Consider the following 27,492-nt stretch of genomic DNA (forward strand, 5'->3'; position numbering starts at 1 on the left):
TGACGTCTTTGCCTTTTAAAACACTGTCTACTTTTGTCAATGCTTTTCTTCCTAAGAGCAATTATCTTTAAATTTCATGGCTGCAGTGATCATTTGTAGCGCTTTTGGAGCCCAAGAAAATTAAATCTGTCACTGTTTCCACTTTCTCCCCATCTCTTTGCATGAAGTCATGGGACTGGATGCCATGATCTTAGTTTTTGAATGCTGAGTTTTAAACCAGCTTTTTCACTCTCCTCTTTCATCCTCATCAAGAGATTCTTTAGTTCCTCCTCACTTTTTGTTGCTAGAGTGGTACCTTCTGCATATATGAAGTTGTTGCTATTTCTTCCGGCAATCTTGATTTCAGCTTGTGATTCATCCAGACGGGCATTTTGCATGCTGCACTCCTCATGTAAGTTAAATAAACAGGGTGACAGTATACAGCCTTGACGTACTCCTTTCCCAACTTCAAACCAGTCTTTTGTTTCATTTCCATTTCTAACTGTTGCTTCTTGACCTGCATACAGGTTTCTCAGGAGGTGGGTAAGGTGTTCTGGTATTTCCATCTTGTTGAGAATTTTCCACAGTTTGTTGTGATCCACACAGTCAAAGGCTTTAGCATGGTCAATGAAGCAGAAGTAGATGTTTTTCTGAAATTCCCTGTTTTTTTCTATGATACAACAGATGTTGGTAATTTGATCTCTGGTTCCTCTGCTTTTTCTAAATCCCGCTTGTACATCTGGAAGTCCTTCATGCACATACTGTTGAAGCCTAGCTTGAAGGATTTTGAGCATTAGCTTGCTAACAATGAACTTAGAAAGCTGCATACAGAGATGGAATAATGAATGGTGAAGCAACCCTGACCCAGAGGAGAGGAGGAAAGGGAAGGTGGTTACTGGATTGGAAGGAAGACAAACTGAAACCTGCCTTCTCCTTACTGAGACAAACTGCTTTTCTATTAATAACAAGAGAAGTTAGTTGAGAATATAAGCTCAGTTCCCTTCTCTGTCATGTCTAGCTCATAGAAGAGAAGTTTTGCCCATTGTGCCACCATTGCTTCATTTAGCTCACTTCCTGATGTGAATCTCCAGTATATGTGCTCACTTGGATGCCCTGTAACCCTCTTTGTTTTCATTTTCAAAATATCAGTGTGGCTATATAAATTCCTGGTGTCTCCGTTAGCTCCCTACACCACCCTACATATCACCTCCACACCTGTGATTGCATGTATACTACGTTATAGAGAAAGAAAGGGAACACATCTCTCTTGTTTATTGTATGCCAGTGCTCATCACAAAACATGGCACTATGTTGGCAAATGATATGTGTTTTTTGTTGAAGAGTTTGAGAAGAGGAGGAACTGGAGGAGGCACAAATGAAAACAACCCTGTTGACTTGTTCTGCACACCCAACCTATGTAAGAGGATTTGCCCCCATCCTTTGTGAGGAGAGTGTCATACAGTACATGACAACATTCAAAGAGAGGGGACATGTATCTAATCTATTTATGTCAAAGTTCATAACAGTGTTGTGAGAAGAAGACACTGATTTGGAGATAAAAGGTGAGGAAAACACACCAAATAAGACTCATATGGAACAGATTACATTGTGTAGATTTCCTTATTCATATCACACTGTCAGTCTCTTCACTGGAGACTGATGTAGAGAACCTCCCTCACAGTACAGATTTTGTCATTTAATATTCTTCATTTTTCTTTGAATTTTAGTTGAAGAAAATCTTGTGCACGAAGTCATGAATAGATAGAGAATATGTACATGTCAATGACTATTTCAATAATTAAAATGTAACCAAGGTCCTGATCAAGCTAGAAAAATCTGAAAGCCTCGGAAGGTCCTCTCATTTACATCTTGAACCACATTAACAACCACCACCACCACAGCCTCACTCTCACTTCCTCCTCAGTGTCATGTCCCATGTACTGTCCTGATCTTCATCACTGTATCACAGTTTAGTCTGATCTTAACCTTCACATAATGTAAATGGTAAGAAGATTCTGTGACAACCTCCTTTCCTCATGCTCATTCATGAAGAGCCATCCATTCTGTTGATGTAGCCGTAGGATGTTCTCCTTGCTAGTGATTTAGTTTCCATAAGATTAATACTTGTGGGAACTTAAGATGAATAATATGAATACTAATGGAAACTTAAGGAGTTCAGACCATGAACTCCTTATTGCAAAATTCAGACTTAAATTGAAGAAAGTAGGGAAAACCAGTAGACCATTCAGGTATGATCTAAATCAAACCCCTTATGATTATATAGCAGAAGTGAGAAATAGATTATAGGGATTAGACCTGATAGTGCACCTGAGGAACTGTGGACAGACGTTCATGACATTGTACAGGAGGCAGTGATCAAGACCATCCCCTCCTTCCCAAAGAAAGAAATGCAAAAAGGCAAAATGGTTGTCTGAGGAGGCCTTACAAATAGCTGAGAAAAAAAGAGAAGCAAAAGGCAAAGGAGGAAAGGAAAGATAAACCCATTTGAATGCAGAGTTTCAAAGAATAGCAAGGAGAGATAAGAAAGCCTTCCTCAGTGATCATTGTAAAGAAATAGAGGAAAACAATAAGATGGGAAAGACTAGAGATCTCTTCAAGAAAATGAGAGATACCAGTGGAACATTTCATGTAAAGATGGGCACAATAAAGGACAGAAATGGTATGTACCTAACAGAAGCAGAAGATATTAAGAAGTGGTGGCAAGAATACACAGAAGAACTGTACAAAAAAGATCTTCATGACCCAGATAACCATGACATGGTGATCACTTACCTAGAGTCAGACATCCTGGGATGCAAAGTCAGGTGGGCCTTAGGAAGCATCACTACAAACAAAGCTAGTGGAGGTGTTGGAATTCCAGTTGAGCTATTTCAAATCCTAAAAGATGATGCTGTGAAATTGCTGCAGTCAATATGCCAGCAATATGCCAGTCAATATGCCAGCAAATTTGGAAAACTCAGCAGTGGCCACAGGACTGGAAAAGGTCAGTTTTCATTCCAATCCTAAAGAAATGCAATGCCAAAGAATGCTCAAACTACCACACAGTTGCACTCATCTCACATGCTAGCAAAATAATGCTCAAAATTCTCCAAGCCACGCTTCAGCAATATGTGAACCTTGAACTTCCAGATGTTCAAGTTGGATTTAGCAGAGGAAGAGGAACCAGAGATCAAGTTTCCAACATCCATTGGATCATTGAAAAAGCAAGAGAGTTCCAGAAAAACATCTACTTCTGCTTTATTGACTATGCCAAAGTCTTTGACTGTGTGGATCACAACAAACTGTGGAAAATTCTTCAAGAGATGGGAATACCAGACCACCTGACCTGCCTCCTGAGAAATCTGTATGCAGGTCAAGAAGCAACAGTTAGAGCTGGACATGGAACAACAGACTGGTTCCAAATTGGGAAAGGAGTACATCAAGGCTGTATATTGTCACTCTGCTTATTTAACTTTCATGCAGAGTGCATCATGCAAAATGCCAGACTGCATGAAGCAAAAGCTGGAATCAAGATTTTTTGGGGAAATATCAATAACCTTAGATAAGCAGATGACACCACCCTTCTGGCAGAAGTGAAGGAGCACTAAAGAACCTCTTGATGAAAGTGAAAGAGGAGAGTGAAAAAGTTGGCTTAAAACTCAACATTCAAAAAACTAAGATCATGGCATCTGGTCTCATCACTTCGTGACAAATAGATGGGGAAACAATGGAAACAATGACAGACTTTATTTTTGGGGGCTCCAAAATCACTGCAGATGGTGACTGCAGCCATGAAATTAAAAGACACTTGCTTCTTGGAAGGAAAGCTATGACCAACCTAGACAGCATATTAAAAATCAGAGACGTTACTTTGCTGACAAAGGTCCGTCTAGTCAAAGCTATGGTTTTTCTAGTAGTCATGTATGGATGTGAGAGTTGGACTATAAAGAAAGCTGAGTGCCAAAGAATTGATGCTTTTGAACTGTGGTGTTGGAGAAGACTCTTGAGAGTCCCTTGGACTGCAAGAAGATCCAACCAGTCAATCCTAAAGGAAATCAATCCTCAATATACATTGGAAGGACTGATGCTAAAGCTGAAGCTCCAACACTTTGGCCACCTGATGGGAAGAGCCAGTTCATTGGAAAAGACCTTGATTCTGAAAATGATTGAACGCAGCAGGAGAAGGGGACGACAGAAGTTAAGATGGTTGGATGACATCACTGATTCGATGGACATGAGTTTGAGTAAACTCTGGAGTTGGTGATGGACAGGGAGGCCTGGCCTGCTGCAGTTCAAGGGGTCTCAAATAGTTGGACATGACTGATTGACTGAACTGAGGGTATACCCTAGTAGACGCCTTTTGCATTTAGTTACATTGTGCTTTTTCACCTTTTCAGTATTCACTCAGAGACTTACGTTTCTGAATCATAGACAAAGTGCAAGGAAAAAGCAGAGATAATGTTCAAGGGAGGCCTTGCTTGCAATTGCTCTGATCTGTGGTGTTTCTTCTGTTTCAATATCTAAGTGTAGCTCTCTCTGGGTGTAGTGGATCATTAAAGTGGACCTCTGCCCCTTAGATACTTTCTGGGTAAAATGTAGACAACCCAGGGGAAAGCTTTGATTCCATTTCTGATGGTGCAAGTGTGCTTTCCCATATCCTTACAGTTTCTCTGGTCCTAAGAAATCAGAAATGAAATTTCAGTGTCCCAGAATAGTGTTAGACTTTAGGAAACTGTGCTCCTAGATCAAGGTGCCACAGATGTGTTTTTCCAGCTTCAATCACTATTTGAGAAAACAGAAATTCTTCCCTGTGTTGGGATTGAGATGCAAGAGGTCAACAGGATAACGAAACCCTCCCTTTGATCTGAAATCCGTAATTTTGGCTTTGTATAAAGATACCACAGTGGAGAGATTTTGAGAATATACACCCGACATAATTCTGGAATCCTTCCAAATTGGAGGGACTTGAGCCTCCAAGTTATAATCATAGACTTATAGAAAATCAAAATGTGACACCCAAGTTGCATTGTGGCCTACATGAGAGTTCTGATTTTATGCTTTTTGTCCCATTAAATCCCTGTATCCACAGAAACAAGTCAAGTCCTTTATATGTTACACATACATGACAAGGGGCTCCCTTGATAGCTCAGTTGGTAAAGAATCCACCTGTAATGCAGGAGACCCCAATTTGATTCCTGGGTCGGGAAGCTCCACTGGAGAATGGATGGGCTACCCACTCCAGTATGCTTGGGCTTCCCTTGAGTCTCTGCTGGTAAAGAATCTGCCTGCAGTGTGGGAGACCTGGGTTAAATCCCTGGGTTACAAAGATCCCCTGGAGAAGGGAACGGCTACTCACTCCAGTATTCTGGACTGGAGAATTCCATGGACTGTATAGTCCATGGGGTCGTGAAGAGTCGGACATGACTGAGCGACTTTCACTTTCACTTTTCATGCACAAGTGTTTGCTAAACTAAAAATTGAGTAGAACTCTTAACATAATGTCAACTGTTTTTGGCAGCATTAGAGCATATTTGCTTTTTTAAACTATACCATGCTGTCTTGTATGTGAGTGTCTATTGCAGTGTACCCTCAACCACAATGAGAATTGTTATTACTTTTGAGTCTGTTCTTTTTAAAATGAAAGATTATTCTTCAGACTTGTTGTGTCTTAAATTGCTATTAACTTTTCCTATATGGATTAGCCATGACACTTGAAATACAGCTTTTTCCCACTGAATCAAACATTTTGTTATTTAAAATTCTTTTTATTGGAGTATAGTTGATTTACAGCGTTATATTATTTTCTGCTTCACAGCAGAGTGAATCAGTTATACATACAGATATATCCAATCTTTTTTAGATTTTTTACCCATCTAGATCATTACAGATTGTTGAGTAGAGTTCCCTGTGGTATAGAGTAAGTCCTTATTAGTTACCTGTTTTATATTTTGTAGTATGTATATGGGGCTTCCCTGGTAGCTCAGCTGGGAAAGAATTCTCCTGCAATGCAAGAGACCCCAGTTCAATTCCTGGGTTGGGAAGAACCCCCACTCCAGCATTCTTACATGGAGAATCTCCATGGACAGAGGAGCCTTGGTGGCTACAGTCCATGGGGTTGTCTAGTTGGACACAACTGAGCAATTAAGTACAGCACAGCACAGTGTGTATATGAACTTATTTACAAAATAAACTGAGTCGCAGACGTAGAAACCGATCTTATGGTTACTGGGGGAAAGAAGGGGAAGGATAAATTGAGAGATTGGGAGTATAGCTTTTAGTTTGTAGTGATTTTATTAAATGCATACACATTTTGAAATTGCTTATACTTCAATTTTGATGTCTTAAAATACTAAAATTATACATGCTAATTGTTGAAAATATGAAAAGAGAAAATCCAAAGAGAAAGTAATAGTCACTTAAATCCTGCCATGAAAAAAGTCACTATTATCATTTCAATGATTGTATTTTCAAAGATTGCTTCCCAGGTGGCACTAGTGGTAAAGAACCAGCCTGCCAATGCAGGAGATGTAAGAGATGTGGGTTCGATCCCTGGGTCAGGAAGGTCCATGGAGAACGAAATGTCCATGGAGAAAGAAAGGTCCATGGAGCAACCTGCTCCAGTATTCTTGCCTGCAAAAGTCCATGGACATGAGGAGCCTGGTGGGCTACAGTCCATGGGATCGCAAAGAGTCAGTCACGACTGAGCTCACACACACAAGATATTCAAGGATTACGTAAGTTTTCTTTTGAAGGAGATTTATGATGTCAAGTGTATTATGTTAAGCATATACGTATTGGGTATCTGTTTCTGGATTTCTTTCAATGTCCATTTGAATATGATATAGTGTTCTGATTTTTGTAAATTTTTTCAGAGTTCACCATATGCTGTTCCCTATATTAACCAGTCAGATCCTAATTCCATGGCGTTTCTTTGTTTCTGAATCATCTTGTCTATTAATAATTTATTGATAAATTCAAAACTTTTTAAACTACTTCCCCTCAAATTGAACTATTCATGAAATTACATGTTCCAACAAAGTATATGGTAAAGTGCAAATTAATATAATGATTGTAAATGGGATACATTTTCCAGTATATTTTCTTGCTAGTTTGTGAATAAAAAGGAAAATTCATATTTGTTCTTCATATTTTTCTTTTCTTCACCAATAACTCCTTAAAACTTTGTCACTTTTATGTAGAAATCTTTTTCACTTGCTTTTCTTGAGAATTTTTTGCTGGAAAAACAAGACAGAAACAACCAGTCAACCAACCAATAAGTAAATGAAAAACAATCTTTAAAAAAGAAAATGTGAAAATCGGTTTGTGTGCCCTCCATACATAAATACAAATTGATCCTCTCCATCATCTTTTTTAATTCAATAAAATCTGTGGGATTGACACTCATGCTGGAATAGGCTCTGCTGGCTGTGAAGATCCTAGAAAGTTACTACCATCATTTGGTCTCTTTAGAGGTCTGCCAGTGATGAAAGAAAGGCAAGCGGTGAGCTGAAAATCCTAAGGGAGTTTCCCATTTGTTATGGGTTGAATCATGTCTCTCCTAAAATTCCTGTGTTCAAGTTATAACTCTTAGTACCTCAAATGTAAGATTGCCATATTTGCAAACAGGGCAGTTGCAGATAAAATGAATTAAGATGAGGCCATACTGGGCTAGGGTGGGCTCCTAATCCAATAAGACTGGTGTCTTTACACAAAGGGAGCATCAGGACACAGGTGTGCAGGGAGATGCCATGTGAAGATTGGAGTGATGCTGCCACAAGCAAAGGAGCTATTGAAATGTAGGAGAGACCTGGAACAGACCCTTCCCTAGGGCCTATAGCAGGACATGGCCCTGCCAACAGCTACAGCTCAGACTTGCAGACTATACAATTGTGAGACAATAAATTTCTGTTGTTTAAGTAACTTAGTTTGAGTCACTTCATTATGGAAGCTGTAGGTCAGTAATGAGTTTCCTAGGTGGGGCAGTGGTAAACAATCCACCTGCCAATGCTGAAGACACAAGAATTTGGAGTTCATTCCTTGGGTCAGGAAGATCCCCTGGAGTAGGAAATGGCAACCCATCGCAGTATTCCTGTGTGAAAAATTCCATGGACAGAGGAGTCTGGTGGGCTACAGTCCATGGGGTTGCAAAGAATCAGACATGACTGAATGACTGAGCAATTTTCTTATTTACAAATTTTTTTTTACCAGTTTCTTATTTTCCTTATCCTTGATATTTCCATTATTTATGGCAGCAAAACTGCTTAGTCTTAAAGGCACCAATATAAGATTTATCTCTCTAATATCTTTTCAAAGAGAGGCTTTAATTTTTATGGATCTAAAGATTATGAAACATGATCAGAAATGTATGTCTCTCATGAGGGCAGGTAAGATGTGCCCTAAGATTATTAGTAGAGCTAATATCTTCTCTTCAGCACTAAAACTACCAAAGAGAACAGGGCAGAAGGGATCTCTGCAGTCTAGATTGAAACTCACAGTGAATAGAAATGACCTTGCCCCTTTGAAGGCAATGGCCTGAGATGGGAGTATCCCGGCAAGGTTCAGCCTCCCCAGTGATCTGAGGGACCCACGCAGTGTATTGCCTTTGTCACCCACAGATCCAAAGCACAAAGTCCCTCCCGGGAGCTGGTTAGAAGGTTTACTCACTTATTTTCCACATCCTGGATGGTGTCAGGCAGAGGCAGATTTTTAGTTTCAGGTAGGAGAAGGAGAACAGGAACAGCAATGATGGGACACACTCCATAGATGATCCAGGGCAGAGTGGGTAGATACACCACTAGGGCCATCAGCAGGGGAGCCAGAGCTGCCCCACACCTATTAGCCAACAGATCTAATCCTGCAGCTTTTGCTCTGAAAGGTAAATGACAATATACAATAATCCAGTTAAATTCTGGACTTAATTTGTGATCTATTATTTTGACTTTATTTTGAACCAGAAAACTCCACAAGTATTAAATCATGAGCTTGATGAAAAAGCCTTGCTTCTGTCATTTGCTCTGTGATTTGCTAGATGTCTTTGTCAAGGTCAATATGAATTAGTCCTTAAACAGAGTGTTACATGTTGTGACTAGCCTGACAAATCTTCTAAAAAGTTAAGAGAGGATGCATTGAAGTACTGCTTAGCATGGTACATGGCACAAAGCCAGCATTTACAGTAATTTTGGTTATAATTATTTTTAAGGTACTATTACAAATACTCATAATTGGTTTACAATTAACAGATCTTATTATGTTTACTCCCTTGAATAAGTACCAATTAGCTGGGAAATTTCTATTATGGTCCTTGGCAGAGTATTCATAAACTCATACCTGACAATAGTGGGGGTGAGTTCACTTTGATGGACTGAAAAAGAGGTCTGAGAGGCAGCAACACAGCTGATTCCCACACTTGCCAAAATCAGACGCAGGGTCTGCATATCTGGAAATGAGAAGATCAGTGAGATTAAAAAATCTGGGCTGAAGGAATCAACACCCACAAAATTTAGTCAGTAAAAAACTCTATAAACTGTTTGTATTTTTGAAGTATATTGTAGATTTATCTCTGGGCTTTCTACCCTGTTCCAGTGATTTATATTTCTGTTTTGTGCCTGTACCATACTGTGTTGTTTACTATAGCTTTGTAGTGTAGTCTTAATTCAGGGATCCTGATTCCTTGAACTCCATTTTTCTTACTCCAGGTTGCTTTGGCTATTGGGAGTTCTTTGCAGTTCCATACAAACTTTTTTCTTCTAGTTCTTTGAAAATGCCATTGGTAATTTAATGGGAATTGTATTGAATCTGTAGATTGCTTTGGGTAGGCTAGAAAGTCCAGACAGAAATTCATGAACCTATGGTTAACTAAACTTTGACAAAGGAGGGAAGAAAATACAATGGAGAAAAGACAATCTCTTCAACATGTGGTGCTGGGAAACCTGGACAGCTACATGTAAAAGAATGGAATGTGAACATTACCTAACCCCATTAAAAATAAACTCAAAATGGATAAAAGTCCTAACTGTAAGGCCAGACACTATAAAACTCTTAGAGGAAAACATAGGCAGAACACTCTTTGACGTAAATGGCAGCAAGATCCCCTTGCTGCACCACCTAGAGTAATGAAAATAAAAATGAAAACAAACAAATGGGACCTAATTAAACTTAAAAGCTTTTGCACAGCAAAGAAAACCACAGACAAGATGAAAAGACAACTTTCAGAATCTGAGAAAATAATTGCAAATGAAGCAACTGACAAGGAATTAATCTCCAAAATATACAAGCAACTCAATATAAAAGAAATCCAAACAACCCAATAAAAAATGAGTGGAAGACCTAAATAGATATTTCTCCAAAGAAGACATAAACATAGAGATGGCTAACAAACACCTGAAAAGATGCTCAACATTGCTCTTTATTAGATAAATGCAAATCAAAATTACAGTGAAGTATCACCTCACACCAGTCAGAATGGCCATCAACCAAAAACATGAGCAATAAATGCTGGAGGGCATGTGGAGAAAAGGAAATCCTCTTGCACTGTTGGTGGGAATATAAATTGATACAACCACTACAGAGAACCGTATGGAGGTTCCTTAAAAAACTAAAAATAGAACTACTATGTGCATGCACACTCAGTTGCTTCAGTCGTGTCTGACTCTTTGCAACCCTATGGATGGTAGTCCACCAGGCTCCTCTGTCCCTGGGATTTTCCTGGCAAAAATACTGGAGTGGGTTGCCATGTCCTCCTCTGGGGGATCTTCCTGACCTAGGGATCAAACCAGGGTCTCCCACATTGCAGCTGAACTACCAGGCTAGCCCCATCATATCTGGTACTGAGCCAAAACAGGGGGAGTGACCATATTATGTTTTCACCTGGGATATAATTACAAGATCTCACCCCTCCATCCTTGTTATTAAAAATGTGAATGGCAACTGAACAAGTCCTGTCCTAGAGGAACTGTCAGGAATAATAGTATCAGTTTACAGACAACTTTCACTATGTGATGATGATAAATAGATGTCTGAAGTGCCACTTGCTGATCTCTGGTTCTTTTCCTAAAATCTTATTAGGATTTCTCATAAACTCTTTGATTGGTTTGGGTAGGACTTAGCCTTTAATTGGGCTCCCCTGGTGCCTCAGTTGGTAAAGAATCCACCTACAATACAGGAGAGCCTTGTTCGATCCCTGGATCGGGAAAATCCCCTGGAGAAGGAAATGGCAACCCACTCCAGTATTCTTGCCTGGGAAATTCCATGGACAGAGGACAGGGGAGCCTTATGGGCCACAACATGGGTTTGACTTGCAAGAGTCAGACATGATTTAACAACTAAACCACCATCTGCTCCATAGACAGAGTATGGGCTGTCTCTGAAGGCAAGAGTTTCAGCCCCAGGGTTTGGGGTCAGGGTCTCTGATAGGGCACTGTACTGGGAGAAACACGTTCCATAATGTGTTCCTGTCTGATCTACCTTAAAAGGCCCTGAGGTGTGGCGGTGGTAAGTTTTGTTTTTTTTTTCTTTCCCTTTAACTACGACCATTCTTTACTGCTGGCTGATCTACCTTAAAAGGACCCGAGGTGTGCGGGTGGTAAGTTTGTTTTTTTTTCTTTCCTTTTAACTGAGACCATTCTTTACTGCTGACTCTAGACAGTGTGACCCATACAATCCGTGGTGGTTTGAAAAAGACACTTCCTTTCCCCAAATTCCAATCTTCTCTCACCTTGAGGCACAAATATGTTGATCAAAATGGAAAGTCCCACCAGGAACATGGAAAGCATCTGGATTGGTCGACGACCCACTTTGTTCATTGGGTAAAGTGCAAGACATCGGACTGAGAGAGTGAGAACGCCAAAGATTACCTGGAACAGGAAAATATTGCTTCCAAAGTGCTGTAGATTGATGATAATGCCAAAAAAGGATATTGAATTTGCAAATCTGTAGTGAACAAAAGAAGACCCAAGCCATAAGATTAGAGCCCATTGCTTACATTGATGATTATGTTGACCCAGGCAGCCAATGGTCAAGGTTAAAGAATAAAGGTCCAGTCTGCTTTCTATAATACTTCATTTTATGGTGATAAAGGTACAATAAAAAATTACGTGTCTGTATATGAAAGTGACACTCCCTCTGTCATTTTTTTCTGAGTCCCTAAAGCGTAGAGTTGACAATGACAGGAATACATAATCTGGCCCAGTCCACCAAAATGAATGATTTAGAGAAATTGAACACAGAATGATTGAAATTTATAAACTGTAGAAGGATTTCTTTTTGTGAGTTGTCTGTATAAATGTACATATGTATGTATGAATTCTGTGAGTCCTCCCTCTCTTCCCCCAACACCAGTACTGGGAAGAATTCCCTTTTTTTCAACTATGATTGAAGTTTGCAAAGAGACTACCAGTGTCTCCTTGACCTGGGAGCAGTGTCCTGGGGTCTAACAGGATTCTGGGAAATGTAAACTTAGTATCTGATTTCTTAGCACCAAAAGAAAATGGAAGAATTCAGAAAGCAAACGTGCAGCAACTGTACCATCAGAAATGTAATGAAATATTGCCACTGGGGATCTACATCTTACACAGAAAGCATCTAGACTTGAGTTCACTTTAAAGATCTACTACAACCGGAGAGAGCTACACTTAGAACTTAGAACAGAAGAAACACCACAGATCACAGCAATTTTAAGCAAGGTCTTTCTTGACCATTATCTATACTTTTTGCTTCCATTCTGATTATGTAGGATTCCGGAACATAAATCTGTGTTTCCTAGTGAGTAAAGAAATGTTGAAACAACCCAATGCATTTAAATGCAGACGTCTACTAGGGTATGTCTGGAAAGAAGGAAATTGTTAAGCTTAGTAGTTACTTCTTAAGATTGGCAGTGGGTATGTATTTTCCAGTGGCTTATGTGTGTGTAAGTCTTCAAAAATTCAGAACTATATTTAAGGTTTCTCCTCCTGACACTATCAAAGTTAGTAGTTATATCTCCTCAAGAAATAATGAACAAGATTTACTACAGAAGCCCTTGTGCTAGAGCACAAATTGTATCCAAAATGGAAACAAATAAAGTCCACCAAGTTTGAAGTACATACAGACATTGCAGTGTATTCATGTAACGGAAACTATAACAGTGGGGAGAACAGTTTACTGGTACAAGCAACAGAATGGGTGAATCTTCATGAGTGAGCCAGAAGAAAGAAGACCTGTCACAGAACCCTTCTGTCATTTATTATGTGAAGGTGAAGATCAGGCAACACTCACCTGTAGTGATGGAGATGGGAACAGTGCACAGTGGAGGGCAGTGAGGAGGAGATGAGAGTGGGGTAGTGGTGGAGGTGGTGGTGGTTATATGAGTTACACGAGCAGAACTCCTGGGGAATTAGGATTGTTCTATCTTGATTTGTATGTTGGTTACATTATTAGACATTGAAATACTCATTGATCTGTATTTATTTGTGATCTCTTCACATTAAAGTGTGCCAGACTTGCTTCAATTAAAATTCAAAGAGTAAATGAAGAAAATTAAGTGCCAAAATTTGTACTGTGAGGGAAGTTCTCAACCTCAGTCTCCAGTGAAGAGACTGACAGTGTGATGTGACTGTACCGTCATCATAAAATCAGTTCCACAGGAGTCTTACTTGGCCTGTTTTCCTCATCTTTTAAATGCAAATATGTGTATTACCATATGTGAAACAGATCACCAGTCCAGGCTCGATTCATGAGACAGGGCACTCAGGGCCGGTGCACTGGGATGACCCTGAGGGATGGGATGGGAAGGGAGATGGGAGGGGTGTTCAGGATGGGGGACACGTGTACACCCATGGCTGATTCGTGTCAATATATGGCAAAAACCACTACAATATTGTAAAGTAATTAGCCTCCAATTAAAATAAATACATTAATTTAAAAAATGCAAATATGCCCTTCCTCTCACGATACCATTATAACATTTGAAATAAATAGATTCGTGTTTCTTCTCACATGCACTGTGTGTAGCCCACCTCACAAAGAACAGGAGACAGGTCCTTTTTCGCAGGTTGGGTGTGCGGAACAAGTCAAACATAGTTGTTTTAGTCTGTGTTGTCTCCAGTTCCTCCTGCATGGTTGCTCTCAAACCCTTCAACAACAGCAAACACATATCATTTGCTAACATAGTATCAGGAATTGTGATGTGCGCTGGCACACAAGAAGATAAGAGACGTGTGTTCCCTTTCTTTCTAGTGTATCATATTATACATACACTCACATGTGAACATGAAATGAAGATGCAGGGAGTTAAGGGAGACTCCAGGAAATTAAATGTTAAAATGCTATTTTGAAGAAGAGGCCATAGATGGAGGTAGGGGTGACTCAAGAGTAGAAAAGTTTTAGATTCAGAGGAAGTGAGCTAAAGGATACTCCTATATGTATCCCTGAATCCCCCCACTGTTCACCTGAATCTATCACAACGTTGTTAATGAGCAATAGTCCAACACAAAATAAAAAAGTTTAAGAAAGAAAGAAGTAGCTGCACAGTGCTCAAAGTTTCTTTTCTACTAGATGCCCATGAAAGACTAGCGAATTTCCATTTTCAACTAGCTGTCCTTGCTAGAAAAGCAGCTTGTCTATCTCAAGAAGGAGAAGGCAGATATCAGTTTATGATTTCCCTTCAACCAAGTAATGATCTTCCCTTCCCTTTCTCACTCACCTCCAAGTTCAGGGTTTCTTCAATGTTCTTCATTCCATTTCTGTGTGCAACTATTTTAAGTTCCTTTAAGCCCTCATCTGGTTTATTGGTGATAATCAGCCATCGAGAAGATTCCACCAGCCACCTGATGAAAGATGAACATGCAAGTGCAGTCAGTTGTGCTCAGTCACTCAGTCCTGTCCGACTCCTTGAGACCCCGAGGATTGTAGCCTACCAGGCTCCTCTGTTCATGGGATTTTCCTGGTAAGAAAACTGGAGTGGATTGCCATTTCCTTCTCTAGGGGATCTTTCTGCCCCAGGGATTGAACCCACATCTCTTGCATCATCTCCTGCATTGGCAGGCAGAATCTTTACCACCAGCACCAGCTGGGAGGCCATTGCTTATTTGTCACATGTCAATTGATAATAGTTGCATTTTGCTTTCCATCTAAAATCTACCACTTCACTTGTTGGATCAGTTAGTTAGTGTTAACTGCTCAGTCGTACGACTGTGACCCCACTGACTGTAGCTTGTCAGGCTCCTCTGTCCGTGGCATTATCCAGGCAAGAATACTGGAGTGGGTTGCTATTCCCTTCTCCAGGTGATCTTCCTGACCCAGGGATTGAATCCAGGTCTCCTGCATTGTAGGCAGATTCTTTACTGTCTGAGCCACCAGGGAATATGAGAAATTCCAGATCTATTATATAAATACTAGGAGAATATGAGACCAACCACTCCATGCCAGTGCACTTGAAAGATGTAGGAACACAGACTTTAGAGTCAAATTGCCTCTCTGCTTACTCACCAGGAGGATTTACAAGAAGCTTGACAAGCTTAATCTTGAGAGTCCCTCACATGATAATTTCCTTCCACTGTGGTGTGGAACAAACAACTTTTTGCACATGATATATATTTACAGTATCTATTCCTTTAAAAAAGAAGCCCCCAAAATGTCAGCTTAAAGCCTAACAATGACTACAATTACTCCTACTACTACTAGTTATGTTGATAACTAATTATCCAATTCCTAATACCAATTAATGACTAATTACTTCTTTACATCTGCCTCAGTTTTCTCATTAATAACATGGGTACAGTAGTGCTAGCTTCCTTGTAGTGTTACAAATACAGAATGACTTAATAGATGAGTCTGATGTGGATTATACGGTCTTCTCTCTCATCTCGCTCTATAAAACCTGTAGTCATCTCTCTGTGTTCTCCTAAATCTGATTTTCCCTAGATTGGTTTTAGTGTGGGAATGAAGTTATCCATTAATAATTATTTGTTGAAGTTATTTAAGGGAAGAAGGAGTGCTGAATTCATAATGTAAATCATCTAATCTGCGTGCAAATTTAACTAGTGGAAAATCTTGTTGCTATTTTGTGAAACAGCTCTGTGAATAAATTTGCTGCATCTTTTTCATCCAATTCCATCTGCAACAGAGCAAATCACTGAAAGTTTTTCTGTGACCTGACTCATTCCAAAGCCAAAATAGAATTAAAGGTATTTGTTTCTTTTTTTTTAATAAAAAATTGAGTCTGTATTTTATATTAAGGAAAATAATATTGGAATAGCTCTATTACCTTTATATTGGGAAACAGTTAGGAACCAGGTGGCAGAAAATACCTAGCAGAAAGATTATTGTTACTCCATGTTATGTTTCTCAAATTTCAAATTGCCCAGAATGAACAAGTGAGAGACATGGATTTCAGGTCTAAACAATAAGAATGTGTCAGGGAATAAGAAAATCAGTATATCCCAATTCAATGTGCATTTTATCCCAGATTTCCTTAAGAGAGAGAGAGCACTTCATACCTTGAGGAGAGAAAGAAGACAAAGAAAGGTACAGACACCACTAGTTGCAGGGTGTGCCACTCTCGAAAGACAAAAGCCAGTCCTCCCAGGATCATCTGTCCAATACTAAGGGCACAGTATATCAATGTTAATACCATGCCTTTCGATTGGGATCTTGTCCACTCTATAACTGAAAGATATCAAGACAGTGTTATCACGTCAAATAAGTGTAAAATTTCAAGCTCAAATTCAAGGCTAAGAAGATGGATTAGATCAAAATTGTTGGCTTACTTAGAGAACAGTTGTTTGCTATTACAACTGCAATGGAGCAGCCCGACAAGAAACGCAGTAAGCAATAAATGAAGATGTTGGGAGCGAAGGTTGTACAGGTCCCAGAGATGGCAAGTTGGAGTAAACACCACCTGAGAATCAGCTTTCGCCCAAACCTACAAAACAGACAGTCAGCTTAGGTGATATTAGTAATGATAATTTGTGGTAACAAATTAAGAAAACAAAAACATACTCTGAAATTTCAACAAGAGAATCATGTGCCTGAAAACTTGGGTAAACAAAAGCTAAATCAACAATGCAAATCTCCATAAAGTAACAATCTTTGACTATATGCAAACAATACAAATACTTCATCATACAACCACCAGATGACTCTGTCAGATGACTCTGACACTGAAAGAAATTGTTCATCTGTGTTTTTATTTCTGCTTTGCAAATAGGTCCATCTCTATCATTTTTCTAGATTCCACATATATGTGTTAATTTATGATATTTGTCTTTCTCTTTCTGACTTTCTTCCCTGGTCTTCCAGTAGTTAGGACTCCATGCTTTCACTGCTGAGGGTGTGGGTTCTGTTCCTGATCCGGGAGCTAAAATCCTGCAAGCCATGTGGCATGGCCAAAAATAAAAATAAAAATAACTTCTCACAGAAGAAACCATGGTGTTGGAAATTGTAACATTTCTGTAAGCAGTCGTGTATTAGCATATGTGTTTAACTTGGTATATAGTCTCTCAAGTGTCTGAAACATAAGGGAGCTAAAAGTGTACTTGGGTCTCTAGGACCACACAGGCAAGGCTAAACTGATGCAAAAGATCAGTGGAATAATGCATGAAAGTTGTTGAAGGGTTAGGTAAGAGTCACTCTTTGTTGAATCTGATTTTATTGGCCTAAAGCCATATACTTTTCTAGAACAGAATATAAGAGCACCATAATTCAGCCAGAGGCTGTTATATAAATATCTCAGAGGAAAGAATTACCTAAGATGGAGAATGAAGGGAAAAGAAGGTACAAAAAAATGAGGAAAAGTGAATTCTCTGTATCATTGGCCATCAAGAAAAGAGGGCTTTAAGATACATGCATCCCATGCATGAGACAAGTGCTCGGGCCTGGTGCACTGGGAAGACCCAGAGGAATCGAGTGGAGAGGGAGGTGGGAGCGGGGATCGGGATGGGTAATACATGTAACTCCATGGCTGATTCATGTCAATGTATGACAAAACCCACTGCAATGTTGTGAAGTAATTAGCCTCCAACTAATAAAAATAAATGAAAAAGAAAAAAAAAGATACATGCATCCCAATGTTCATTGCAACTCTATTTACAAGAGCCAGGGCATGAAAGCAATCTAACTGTTAGCTGATGAAGGAATGGATAAAGGAAGATGCAGTACATATCTACAGTGGAATATAATTCAGCCATAAAATAAAATGAAATGATCGCATTTGCAACAACATGGATGGATCTACAGATTGAAATACTGAATAAAATGTCAGACAGAGGAGGAGAAATGTCATATGACATTCCTTATATGCAGACTTTAAAAAGATATCATAGAAATGAACTTATTTACAAATCAGAAACAGACTCACAGACTTAAAGAACAAACTTATAGTTGTCAGGGAGGAAGGGATAGTTTGGGCATACCAAATGATGATCTCAAAAGATGAAAAAGTCTTTTGACATAATACAATACCCTTTCGTGATAAAAAATACTCAATTAGGTGGTATAGAAGGAATATAACTCAACACAATAAATGTGATATAGACAACGCTTCAGAGAACATCATACTCAGCAGAGACAGTTTGAAAGATTTTCCTTTAAGTTCAGGGAAGAAAAAGTGCCCACTCACACCAGTTTTATCAACACAATTCTGTAAGTGCTAGTTAGAGATATTAGGAAAGATAAAGAAGAAAAATATAACCATACTGGAAAAGAAGAATTTTATTTTCTTTGCAACAGATAATATGAACTTGTATATATTAATAGAAAATCCTAAAGATTCAACCAAACAATTTGCTAGAACCAATCTACAAATTCAGTGCACTGCAAGATACAAAAATCAACATATGAAGTTAAATGCATTTCTATACACCAGTAATGCAATGTCTGAGAAATTTAAAAGGTAGCAATTCCACTTACTATAGCATCAAAATTGTAAAATAAGTATCAGTTTCATGAAAGAGATGAAATACATAGATACTACAGCAAGACTTTGATGAAAGAACTTGAAGAAGACACAAATAAATGGAAAGATAACCCACGTACATGAATTGGAAGAATTAGTATTGTTTAAATGTCTATGCTGCTCAAAGCCATCTATAGATTCAATGCAATCTCTATCAAAATTCCAACGGTAATCTTCCCCACTATCAACATTAAGGGTATATGAGAAATCTCTGTATTTTTTGTTTAATTTTGCTATGAACCTAAAACTACTCTAAGAAATAAAGCTTACTAAATAAAAAGTCTTGGGGTTTGAGCTCTGACTCTGCAGTTTACGAATTAAAATGCCCCGGGCTAATTAACTTATTAGACATTGTAAACTGCTGGTACAAGTGGTATTTACTTCCCAGTCTTGCCAAAAAAATGAAAATGAAAATGAAAAAAACTCCAATGGCATTTCTCACAGAAATAGCAAAAGCTATTCTAAAATTTACATGAAATTATACATGACCCCAAATGCCAAAACAATTATGACAAAGAAGATACCAACTTAGAAGCATCACGTTTTTTATTTCAGACTATACTATACAGCTACAGTAATAAAAAGATTATGGTACTGGCATAAAGATGGACACATATAATAATGCTCTTATCATGATTCCAGAAATTAATTCTTCAAATATCACATTTGATAAAGGAGCCAGTAATATTCTTTTCAATAATGATGTTGAGAAACTGGGTAATCACATGCAGAAGGATGAACTTTGATTTCTATTCATACCATTCAAAAAATCATTTAAGATGGATTAATGACTTAAACATTACCCTGAAACAGTAAACTCCTGGAAGAAAGCACGAGGAAAAAGTTCTTTGACTCTGGAATTGACAACAGTGTTTTAGATACAATGTCCATCCAAATGATGTGAGGCTTTATCTCATTGTTGTTTTGATTTTTCTAGCAAAGTAATGCTCAAAATTCTCCAAGCTAGGTTTCAACAGTACATGAACTGTGAACTTCCAGATGTTCAAGCTGGATTTAGCAGAGGAAGAGGAACTAGAGATCAAATTGCCAACATCCATTGGATCATAGAAAAAGCAAGAGAATTCCAGAAAAACATCTACTTCTGCTTTATTGATTATGTCACCCCTTTGACTGTGTGGATCACTAGAAACTGTGGAAAATTCTTAAAGAGATGGGAATACCAGGCCACTTGACCAGCCTCCTGAGAAATCTGTATGCAGGTCAAGAAGCAACAGTTAGAACCAAACATGGAACAACGGACTGGTTCCAAATTGGGAAAGGAGGTCGTCAAGGCTGTATACTGTCACTCTGCTTATTTAGCTTACATGCAGAGTACATCATACAAAATGCCAGGTTGGATGAAGCACAAGCTGGAATCAAGATTTCTGGGAGAAATATCAATAACCTCAGATACACAGGTGACACTACCCTTATGGTAGAAAGCGAAGATGAACTAAAGAGCTTCTTGATGAAAGTGAAAGAGGAGAGTGAAAAAGCTGGTTTAAAACTCAACATTCATTTTTAACTGACAGTCACATCGCTTCATGGCAAGTAGATGGGGAAACAATAAAAACAGTGATGGACTTTATTTTCTTAAAATCACTGCAGATGGTGACTGCAGCCATGAAATTAAAAGATGCTTGCTCCTTGGAAGAAAAGCTATGACCAACCTAGACAGCTAATTAAAAAGCTGAGACATTACTTTGCCAACAAAGGTCCATTTAGTGAGTACCTCATGAGAAATGCTGGGCTGGAAGAAGCACAAGCTGGAATCAAGATTGCCGGGAGAAATATCAATAACCTCAGATATGCAGATGACACCATTCTTATGGCAGAAATGAAGAGGAACTAAAAAGCCTCTTGATGAAAGTGAAAGAGGAGAGTGAAAAAGTTGGCTTAAAGCTCAATATTCAGAAAACTAAGATCATGGCATCTGGTCCCATCACTTAATGGGAAATAGATGGGGAAACAGTGGAAACAGTGTCAGACTTTATTTTTGGGGGCTCCAAAATCACTGCAGATGGTGATTGCAGCCATGAATTTAAAAGACGCTTACTCCTTGGAAGGAAAGTTATGACCAACCTAGATAGCATATTAAAAAGCAGAGACATTACTTTGCCAACAAAGGTCTGTCTAGTCAAGGCTATGGTTTTTCCAGTGGTTCTGTATGGATGTGAGAGTTGGACTGTGAAGAAAGCTGAGCACCGAAAAATTGATGCTTTTGAACTGTGGTGTTGGAGAAGACTCTTGAGAGTCACTTGGACTGCAAGGAGATCCAATCAGTACATCCTAAAGGAGATCAGTCCTGGGTGTTCATTGGAAGGACTGATGCTGAAGCTGAAACTCCAGTACTTTGGCCACATCATGTGAAGAGTTGACTCACTGGAAAAGACCCTGATGCTGGGAGGGATTGGGGGCAGAGGGAGAAGGGGACAACAGAGGATGAGATGGCTGGATGGCATCACCGACTCGATGGACATGAGTTTGAGTAAACTCCGGTAGTTGGTGATGGACAGGGAGGCCTGGCGTGCTGTGATTCATGAGGTTGCAAAGAGTTGGACATGACTGAGTGACTGAACTGAACTGAACTGAACTGATGGTTCTTCCAGTACTCATGTATGGACATGAGAGTTGGACTATAAAGAAAGCTGAGTGTAGAAGAATTGATGCTTTTGAACTGTGGTGTTGGAGAAGACACTTGAGAGTCCCTTGGACTGCAAGGGGATCAAACTAGTTGACCCTAAAGGCAATCAGTCCTGAATATTAATTGGAAGGAATGATGCTGAAGCTGAAACTCCAAAACTTTGGCCACCTGCTGCAAAGAACTGACTCATTGGAAAAGACTCTGATGATGGGAAAGATTGAAGGCAGGAGAAGGGGACGACAGAGGATGAGATGGTTGGATGGCATCACTGACTCGATGGACAAGAGTTTGAGCAAGCTCCGGGAGTTGGTAATGGACAGGGAAGCCTGGTGTGCTGCATTCCACTGGGTCACAAAGAGTTGGACATGGCTGAGCGACTGAACTGAATTGAACTGATGATCAGTGATGTTAAGTATGTCTTCATATACCTGTTGACTACTTCTTTGTCTTTTTTGAAGAACTATCTATTGAGCTCCTTTGCCCAAATTTAGCAACAGGTTATTTATGGCTTTTTTTTTTTTCTATTGGTTGTAGTAATTCTCTGTACATTTTGTATATTAACTCTTTATCTGATTCATGGCTTTCAAGTATTTTTCTCTCATTCTACATATTTCCTTTTTATTTTATCAAACATTTCCTTTGCTCTGCTGCAGACTTGTTTTGACATAGTCTTCTTTATCTATTTGTGCTTTTGATACCAGTGCTCATAAACTTTTTACCTATGTCAGTTTAAAATCCTTATCTTAGCTACAATGCTATCTCTTCACCTAATTTTCCACTCTCAACTCCTATCATAACTCACACAGACACAAACCCAGACATCTATGACTCTATGTCCATCTAAACTCTCAATCAGCATTTTATTATGAATAGTCCTAAAAGGCTCAGTCAGTAGGCTGATCCAAATGAGCACTCTGATCCAGAAATCTTTGACTAATTACACTGAGGTGATACTGGCAGAGTTCACAATTTTCAGTTCTAAGATTAAATGATATTAGGCTTACAAATGACAAGGGATACTTACTCTAAGCCTCCCATTTTCCCTATAGGAGACTTGAATGTGTAGCTGCCATGTTTGTCCTATTGCTTTAAGAATGTACTTTAAGAATGACCACTGTCAGGCACAGGATAATCCAAACTTCTCACACCACACATGAGGTCTATGAATTAGTTAATTGCCTTGTATGGTGGCAAATATTACCTGTAAGTAGGCTTTTTCTTTCTTTCTTTCTTTTTAAACATAATCACATAGCCTGATTATAGACACAATTATTTCTACTCCAACTTCAGTACCATCCCAGAAAGCACAGAAGTTTCATAGAGCACTAATTACAGTAGGGTAACCATGATATGGGATTCCTAGGTGGCTCCGTGGTAAAGAATCTGCCTGCCAATGCGGGAATGCAGAAGACATGGTTGATCCCTGAGTCGGGAAGATCTCCTGGAGGAGCAAATGGCAACCGAGTCTAGTATTCTTGCCTAGAAAATCCTGTGGACAGAGGAGCCTGGAGGGATACAGTCCATAGGGTCGTAAAGAGTCGGACACCCTGAGTGACTGAACACACATACACACAAGACCATGACATGAGGACGAAGGTAGGAACCTGCAAGCGTTTAGCTCACTGATCTGTGAGGGACACACAGACTTCATGGCAAAGGGCTACAACTCTGTTTCTTCAAACAGGCTGAGCCACCTATCTTGAAAATATCTTCTCTTATCTCATTGGTAACTCCTTCTCATCTTTATGAGGTCTCTCTAATTTTATGGTAATTTGCCTCTAAAAATTGTTCCAAAATACCCCTGCCCTTAATCTTATGGAAAGGTTATTTCTGTGTTAAAACAGAGAGATCTGTGGCAACAAATCACATCACAATGAGTCTAATTCTGAATTTCCATCCATAGCTCCCTGGAAACCAAGGCAACCCACAACAACATAAATTGTATCCTGGAACTATAGAAACATTTCCTGATGAAATAAGTAATCATAAACTGTGAACACACCACAGAGGAGGGGAAGCAGTGATGTGGAGATACTCACCTGTCTGAGAGATGGCCATAGATGAGGCCCCCCATCAGTGTTCCAACCATGACTAGGGATTGAATCAACGGTTTCTGTGACTGTTGGTCACATACAAGGTCCCACTGGAAGAGAAAGAAATCAGCCCAGAGGAGCTTCACAGTATGTTATATCCTTAAATATCTGCTCACTCTAATAGCCCTTTAATGAACTACTCTCTGGTCTCCTTTACAACCTTTACTTCTCCGTATCATTCCAGTCACAGCTTAGGCAGGACTTTTTCAGATCCTCAGCTAAATCTCGCAGGTTATATTAGGGCCAATCTTCATGTTCACTTAGCACTGCATACATCAATGTTTCTGTCTTTTGTTTTGTTGTTCAGTTGCTAACTCGAGTGTGACTCTTTGTGATCCCATGGACTGCAGCACACCAGGCTCTTCTGTCTTACACTATCTCCTGGAGTTTGCTCAAATTCATGCCCATTGAGTCAGTGATGCTATCTAACCATTTCATCCCCTGCCACTCCCTTCTGCTTTTGAGTTCAATCTTTCCCAGCATCAAGGTCTTTTCCAATGAATCAGATCTTCCCATCAGGTGGCCAAAGTACTGGAGCTCCGGTTTCAGTATCAGTCCTTCCAATGTGTATTCAGGGTTGATTTCCATTAAGATTGACTGGTTTGATTTCCTTGCAGTCCAAGGAACTCTCCAGAGTCTTATTTAGCACCACAATTCAAAAGCATCAATTCCTGGGCACGGACTTCTTGATGATCCAATGCCCACATCCATACATGACTACTGAAAAAATCATAGCTTTTACTATATGGACCTTTGTCTGCAGGTGATGTATCTGCTCTTTAACGTGTCTTGATTTGTCATAGCTTTCTTTCTAAGGAGCAAGTGTCTTTTAGTTTCATGGCTGCAGTCACTGTCTGCAGTGATTTTGGACACACTAAACACATTTTAAAAAAAATTTATGATGCCTGGATTTTACATTTAGGGTGAAATGCACTCTGATTTCATTTTTTGATGGACATGGAAATTAAAAAATTAATACACATATTTCCAATTTGTAAGTAAGGCAAGAACATTCTACCAAGGGTAGTTTTCACATATTATATCTTTTCTAACTGTACACCTTCACACAATTTAAAGATTTGTGATACTAAAATTCATTTCTAGTTTGTTTTTTCACTACACTTAATGTTGAAAAATAAAGTGCCTTTTTCATTTCTGGTTTCCTCAGAGTTGATAAGTAGTGGGATTGCTGAGTCTCATGGTGGTTTCATTCTTAGTTTTTTTTTTTTTTTAAGAATCTCTATACTGTTTTCCATAGTGATTGTATCAGTTTGCATTCCCACCAACAGTATAAGAGGGTTCCCTTATCTTCACACCCTGGCCAGCATTTATTGTTTGTAGACTTTTTGATGATGGCTATTCTGACTGGGTTGGGAAGATCCCCTGGAGAAGGGAAAGGCTACTCACTCCAGTATTCTGGCCTAGAGAATTCCATGGGCTGTTTAGTCCATGGGATTGCAAAGAGTCGGACACAAATGAATGACTTTCACTTTCATATTCTGACTGGTATGAGATAATACCTCATTATGGTTTTTATTTGCATTTCTCTAATAATGAGCAATGTTGAGCATCTTTTCATGTATTTATTAGCCATCTCTATGTCTTTGGAAAATATCTGTTTAGGTTTTCTGCCCACTTTTTTTTAAAAAAACTATTTTTTATTAAAGGGTAATTGCTTTACAGAATTTTGCTGTTTTCTGTCAAACCTCAACATGAATCAGCCATAGGTATACATATTTACACTTCCCTTTGAAACTCCCTCCCATCTCCCTCCCCACTCCACCCCTCTAGGTTGACGCAGAGCCCCTGTTTGAATTTCTTTAGCCATACAGCAAATTCCTGTTGGCTATCTATTTTACATTTGATAATGTAAGTTTCCAAGTTACTCTTTCCATACATTTCACCCTCTCCTCCCCTCTCTCCATGTCCATAAGTCTATTCTCTATATCTGCTTCTCCATCGCTGACCTGTAAATAAACTCTTCAATACCATTTTTCTAGATTCATATATATGCATTAGAATATGGTATTTATTTATGTTTATCTTTCTGACTCACTTCACTCTGTATAATAGATTCTAGGTTTATTCACCTCATTAGAACAGACTCAGATTTATTCCTTTTTATGGCTGAGTGATATTCCATTGTGTATATGTACCACAACTTCTTTATCCATTCATCTGTCAATGGACATCTAGGTTGCTTCCATGTCCTAGCTATTGTAAATAGTGCTGCAATGAACAATGGGATACATGTGTCTCTTTCAGTTTTGGTTTCCTCAGGGTATGTGCCTAGGAGCAGGGTTGCTGGGTCATATGGTGGTTTTATTCCTAGTTTTTTAAGGAATCTCCACACCATTTTCCATAGAGGCTGTGTCAACTTACATTTCCACCAACAGTGCAAAGGCAATCCCTTTTCTCCACATCTCCAGCATTTATTGTTTGTAGACATTTTGATGAGGGGCCATTCTGATTGGTGTGAGATGATATCTCATTGTCGTTTTGATTTGCATTTCTTTAACAATGAGTGATGTTGAGCATCCTGTCATGTGTTTGTTTGCCATCTGTATGTCTTCTTTGAAGAAATGTCTGCTTAGGTCTTTTCCCCACTCTTTGATTGGGTTGTTTGTTTTTCTGGTATTGAGTTGTTTGAGCTGCTTGTATATTTTGGAAATTAATCCTTTGCCAATTGTTTCATTTGCTATTATTTCCCCCCATTCTGAGGGTTGTTTTTTCATGTTGCTTATAGTTTCCTTTGCTGTGCAAAAGCTTTTACGTTTAATCAGGTCCCACTTGTTTACTTTTGTTTTTATTTCCCTTACTCTAGGAAGTGGGTCATAGGGAATCTTGCTTTGATTTATGTCATCGAGTGTTCTGCTTATGTTTTCCTCTAAGAGTTTTATAATTTCTGGTCTTACATTTAGGTTTTTAATGCATTTTGAGTTTATCTTTGTGTATGGTGTTTGGAAGTGTTCTAATTTCATTCTTTTACATGTAGCTGTCCAGTCTCCCCAGCACCATTTATTGAAGAGACTGTCTTTGCCCCATTGTATATTCTTGCCTTCTTTTTAAAAAATAAGGTACCTAAAGGTGGATGGGTTTATTGCTTGGGCTTGTTTCTGTGCCAGTACCATACTGTCTTGATGACTGTAATTTAGTAGCATAATCTGAAGTCAGGAAGATTGGTTCTTCCTGCTCCATTCTTCTTTCTCAAGATTGCTTTGACTATTCAGGGTCTTTTGTGTTTCCATATGAATTGTGAAATTTTTTGTTCTGGTTCTGTGAAAAATGCCATTGCTAATTTGATAGGGATTGTGTTGAACCTGTAGATTGCATTTGGTAGTATGGTCGTTTTCACAATATTGATTCTTCCAACCCAGAACTTGGAATCTCTCTCTAGCTGTTTATGTCATCTTTGATTCTTTCATTAGTGTCTTATAATTTCTGTGTGCAGTTCTTTTGTCTCCTTAGGTAAGTTTATTCCTGGATATTTAATTCTTTTTGTTGCAATGGTGACTGCGATGGATTCTTTAATTTCTCTTTCTGATTTTTCATTGTTAGTATATAGAAATGCAAGTGATTTCTGTGCATTGATTTTGTATCCTGCAACTTTGCTAAATTCACTGACTAATTCTAGTAATTTTCTGTTACTATCTTTAGGGTTTTCTATGTACAGTATCATGTCATCTGCAAACAGTGAGAGTTTTACTTCTTTTCTGACCTGGATTCATTTTATTTCTTTTTCTTCTCCGATTGCTGTAGCTAGGTCATCCAGAACTATGTTGAATAATAGTGGCAAAAGTGGACACCCTTCTTGTTTTCTTGATCTTAGGGGGAATGCTTTCAGTTTT

The 27,492-nt window shown here is 38.9% G+C and overlaps 1 protein-coding gene across 4 annotated transcripts in view; it reads right to left on the reverse strand.

Moving 5' to 3' along the window:
• Positions 1–5,762: 5,762 nt before the first annotated feature.
• LOC136169663 (solute carrier family 22 member 10-like) overlaps positions 5,763–27,492 on the reverse strand; it is a 64,874-nt gene continuing 43,144 nt past the window's right edge. For 2 of the 4 annotated variants that reach the window (XM_065937572.1, XM_065937570.1), the window contains 9 exons: positions 23,591–23,694; positions 16,722–16,876; positions 16,452–16,620; positions 14,657–14,780; positions 13,971–14,086; positions 11,693–11,907; positions 9,307–9,415; positions 8,644–8,847; positions 5,763–7,214 (listed from right to left, as the gene is read on the reverse strand). In XM_065937572.1, coding sequence (XP_065793644.1) covers positions 7,154–7,214; positions 8,644–8,847; positions 9,307–9,415; positions 11,693–11,907; positions 13,971–14,086; positions 14,657–14,780; positions 16,452–16,620; positions 16,722–16,876; positions 23,591–23,694 — 1,257 coding nt within the window. In that variant the 3' untranslated portion in view covers positions 5,763–7,153. The remainder of the gene's footprint in view (positions 7,215–8,643; positions 8,848–9,306; positions 9,416–11,692; positions 11,908–13,970; positions 14,087–14,656; positions 14,781–16,451; positions 16,621–16,721; positions 16,877–23,590; positions 23,695–27,492) is intronic. The other 2 variants (XM_065937571.1, XM_065937573.1) reach the window with 2 other exon arrangements.

The sequence above is a fragment of the Muntiacus reevesi genome, chromosome 5, assembly GCF_963930625.1.
Source record: "Muntiacus reevesi chromosome 5, mMunRee1.1, whole genome shotgun sequence".
Classification (NCBI taxonomy): Eukaryota; Metazoa; Chordata; class Mammalia; order Artiodactyla; family Cervidae; genus Muntiacus; species Muntiacus reevesi.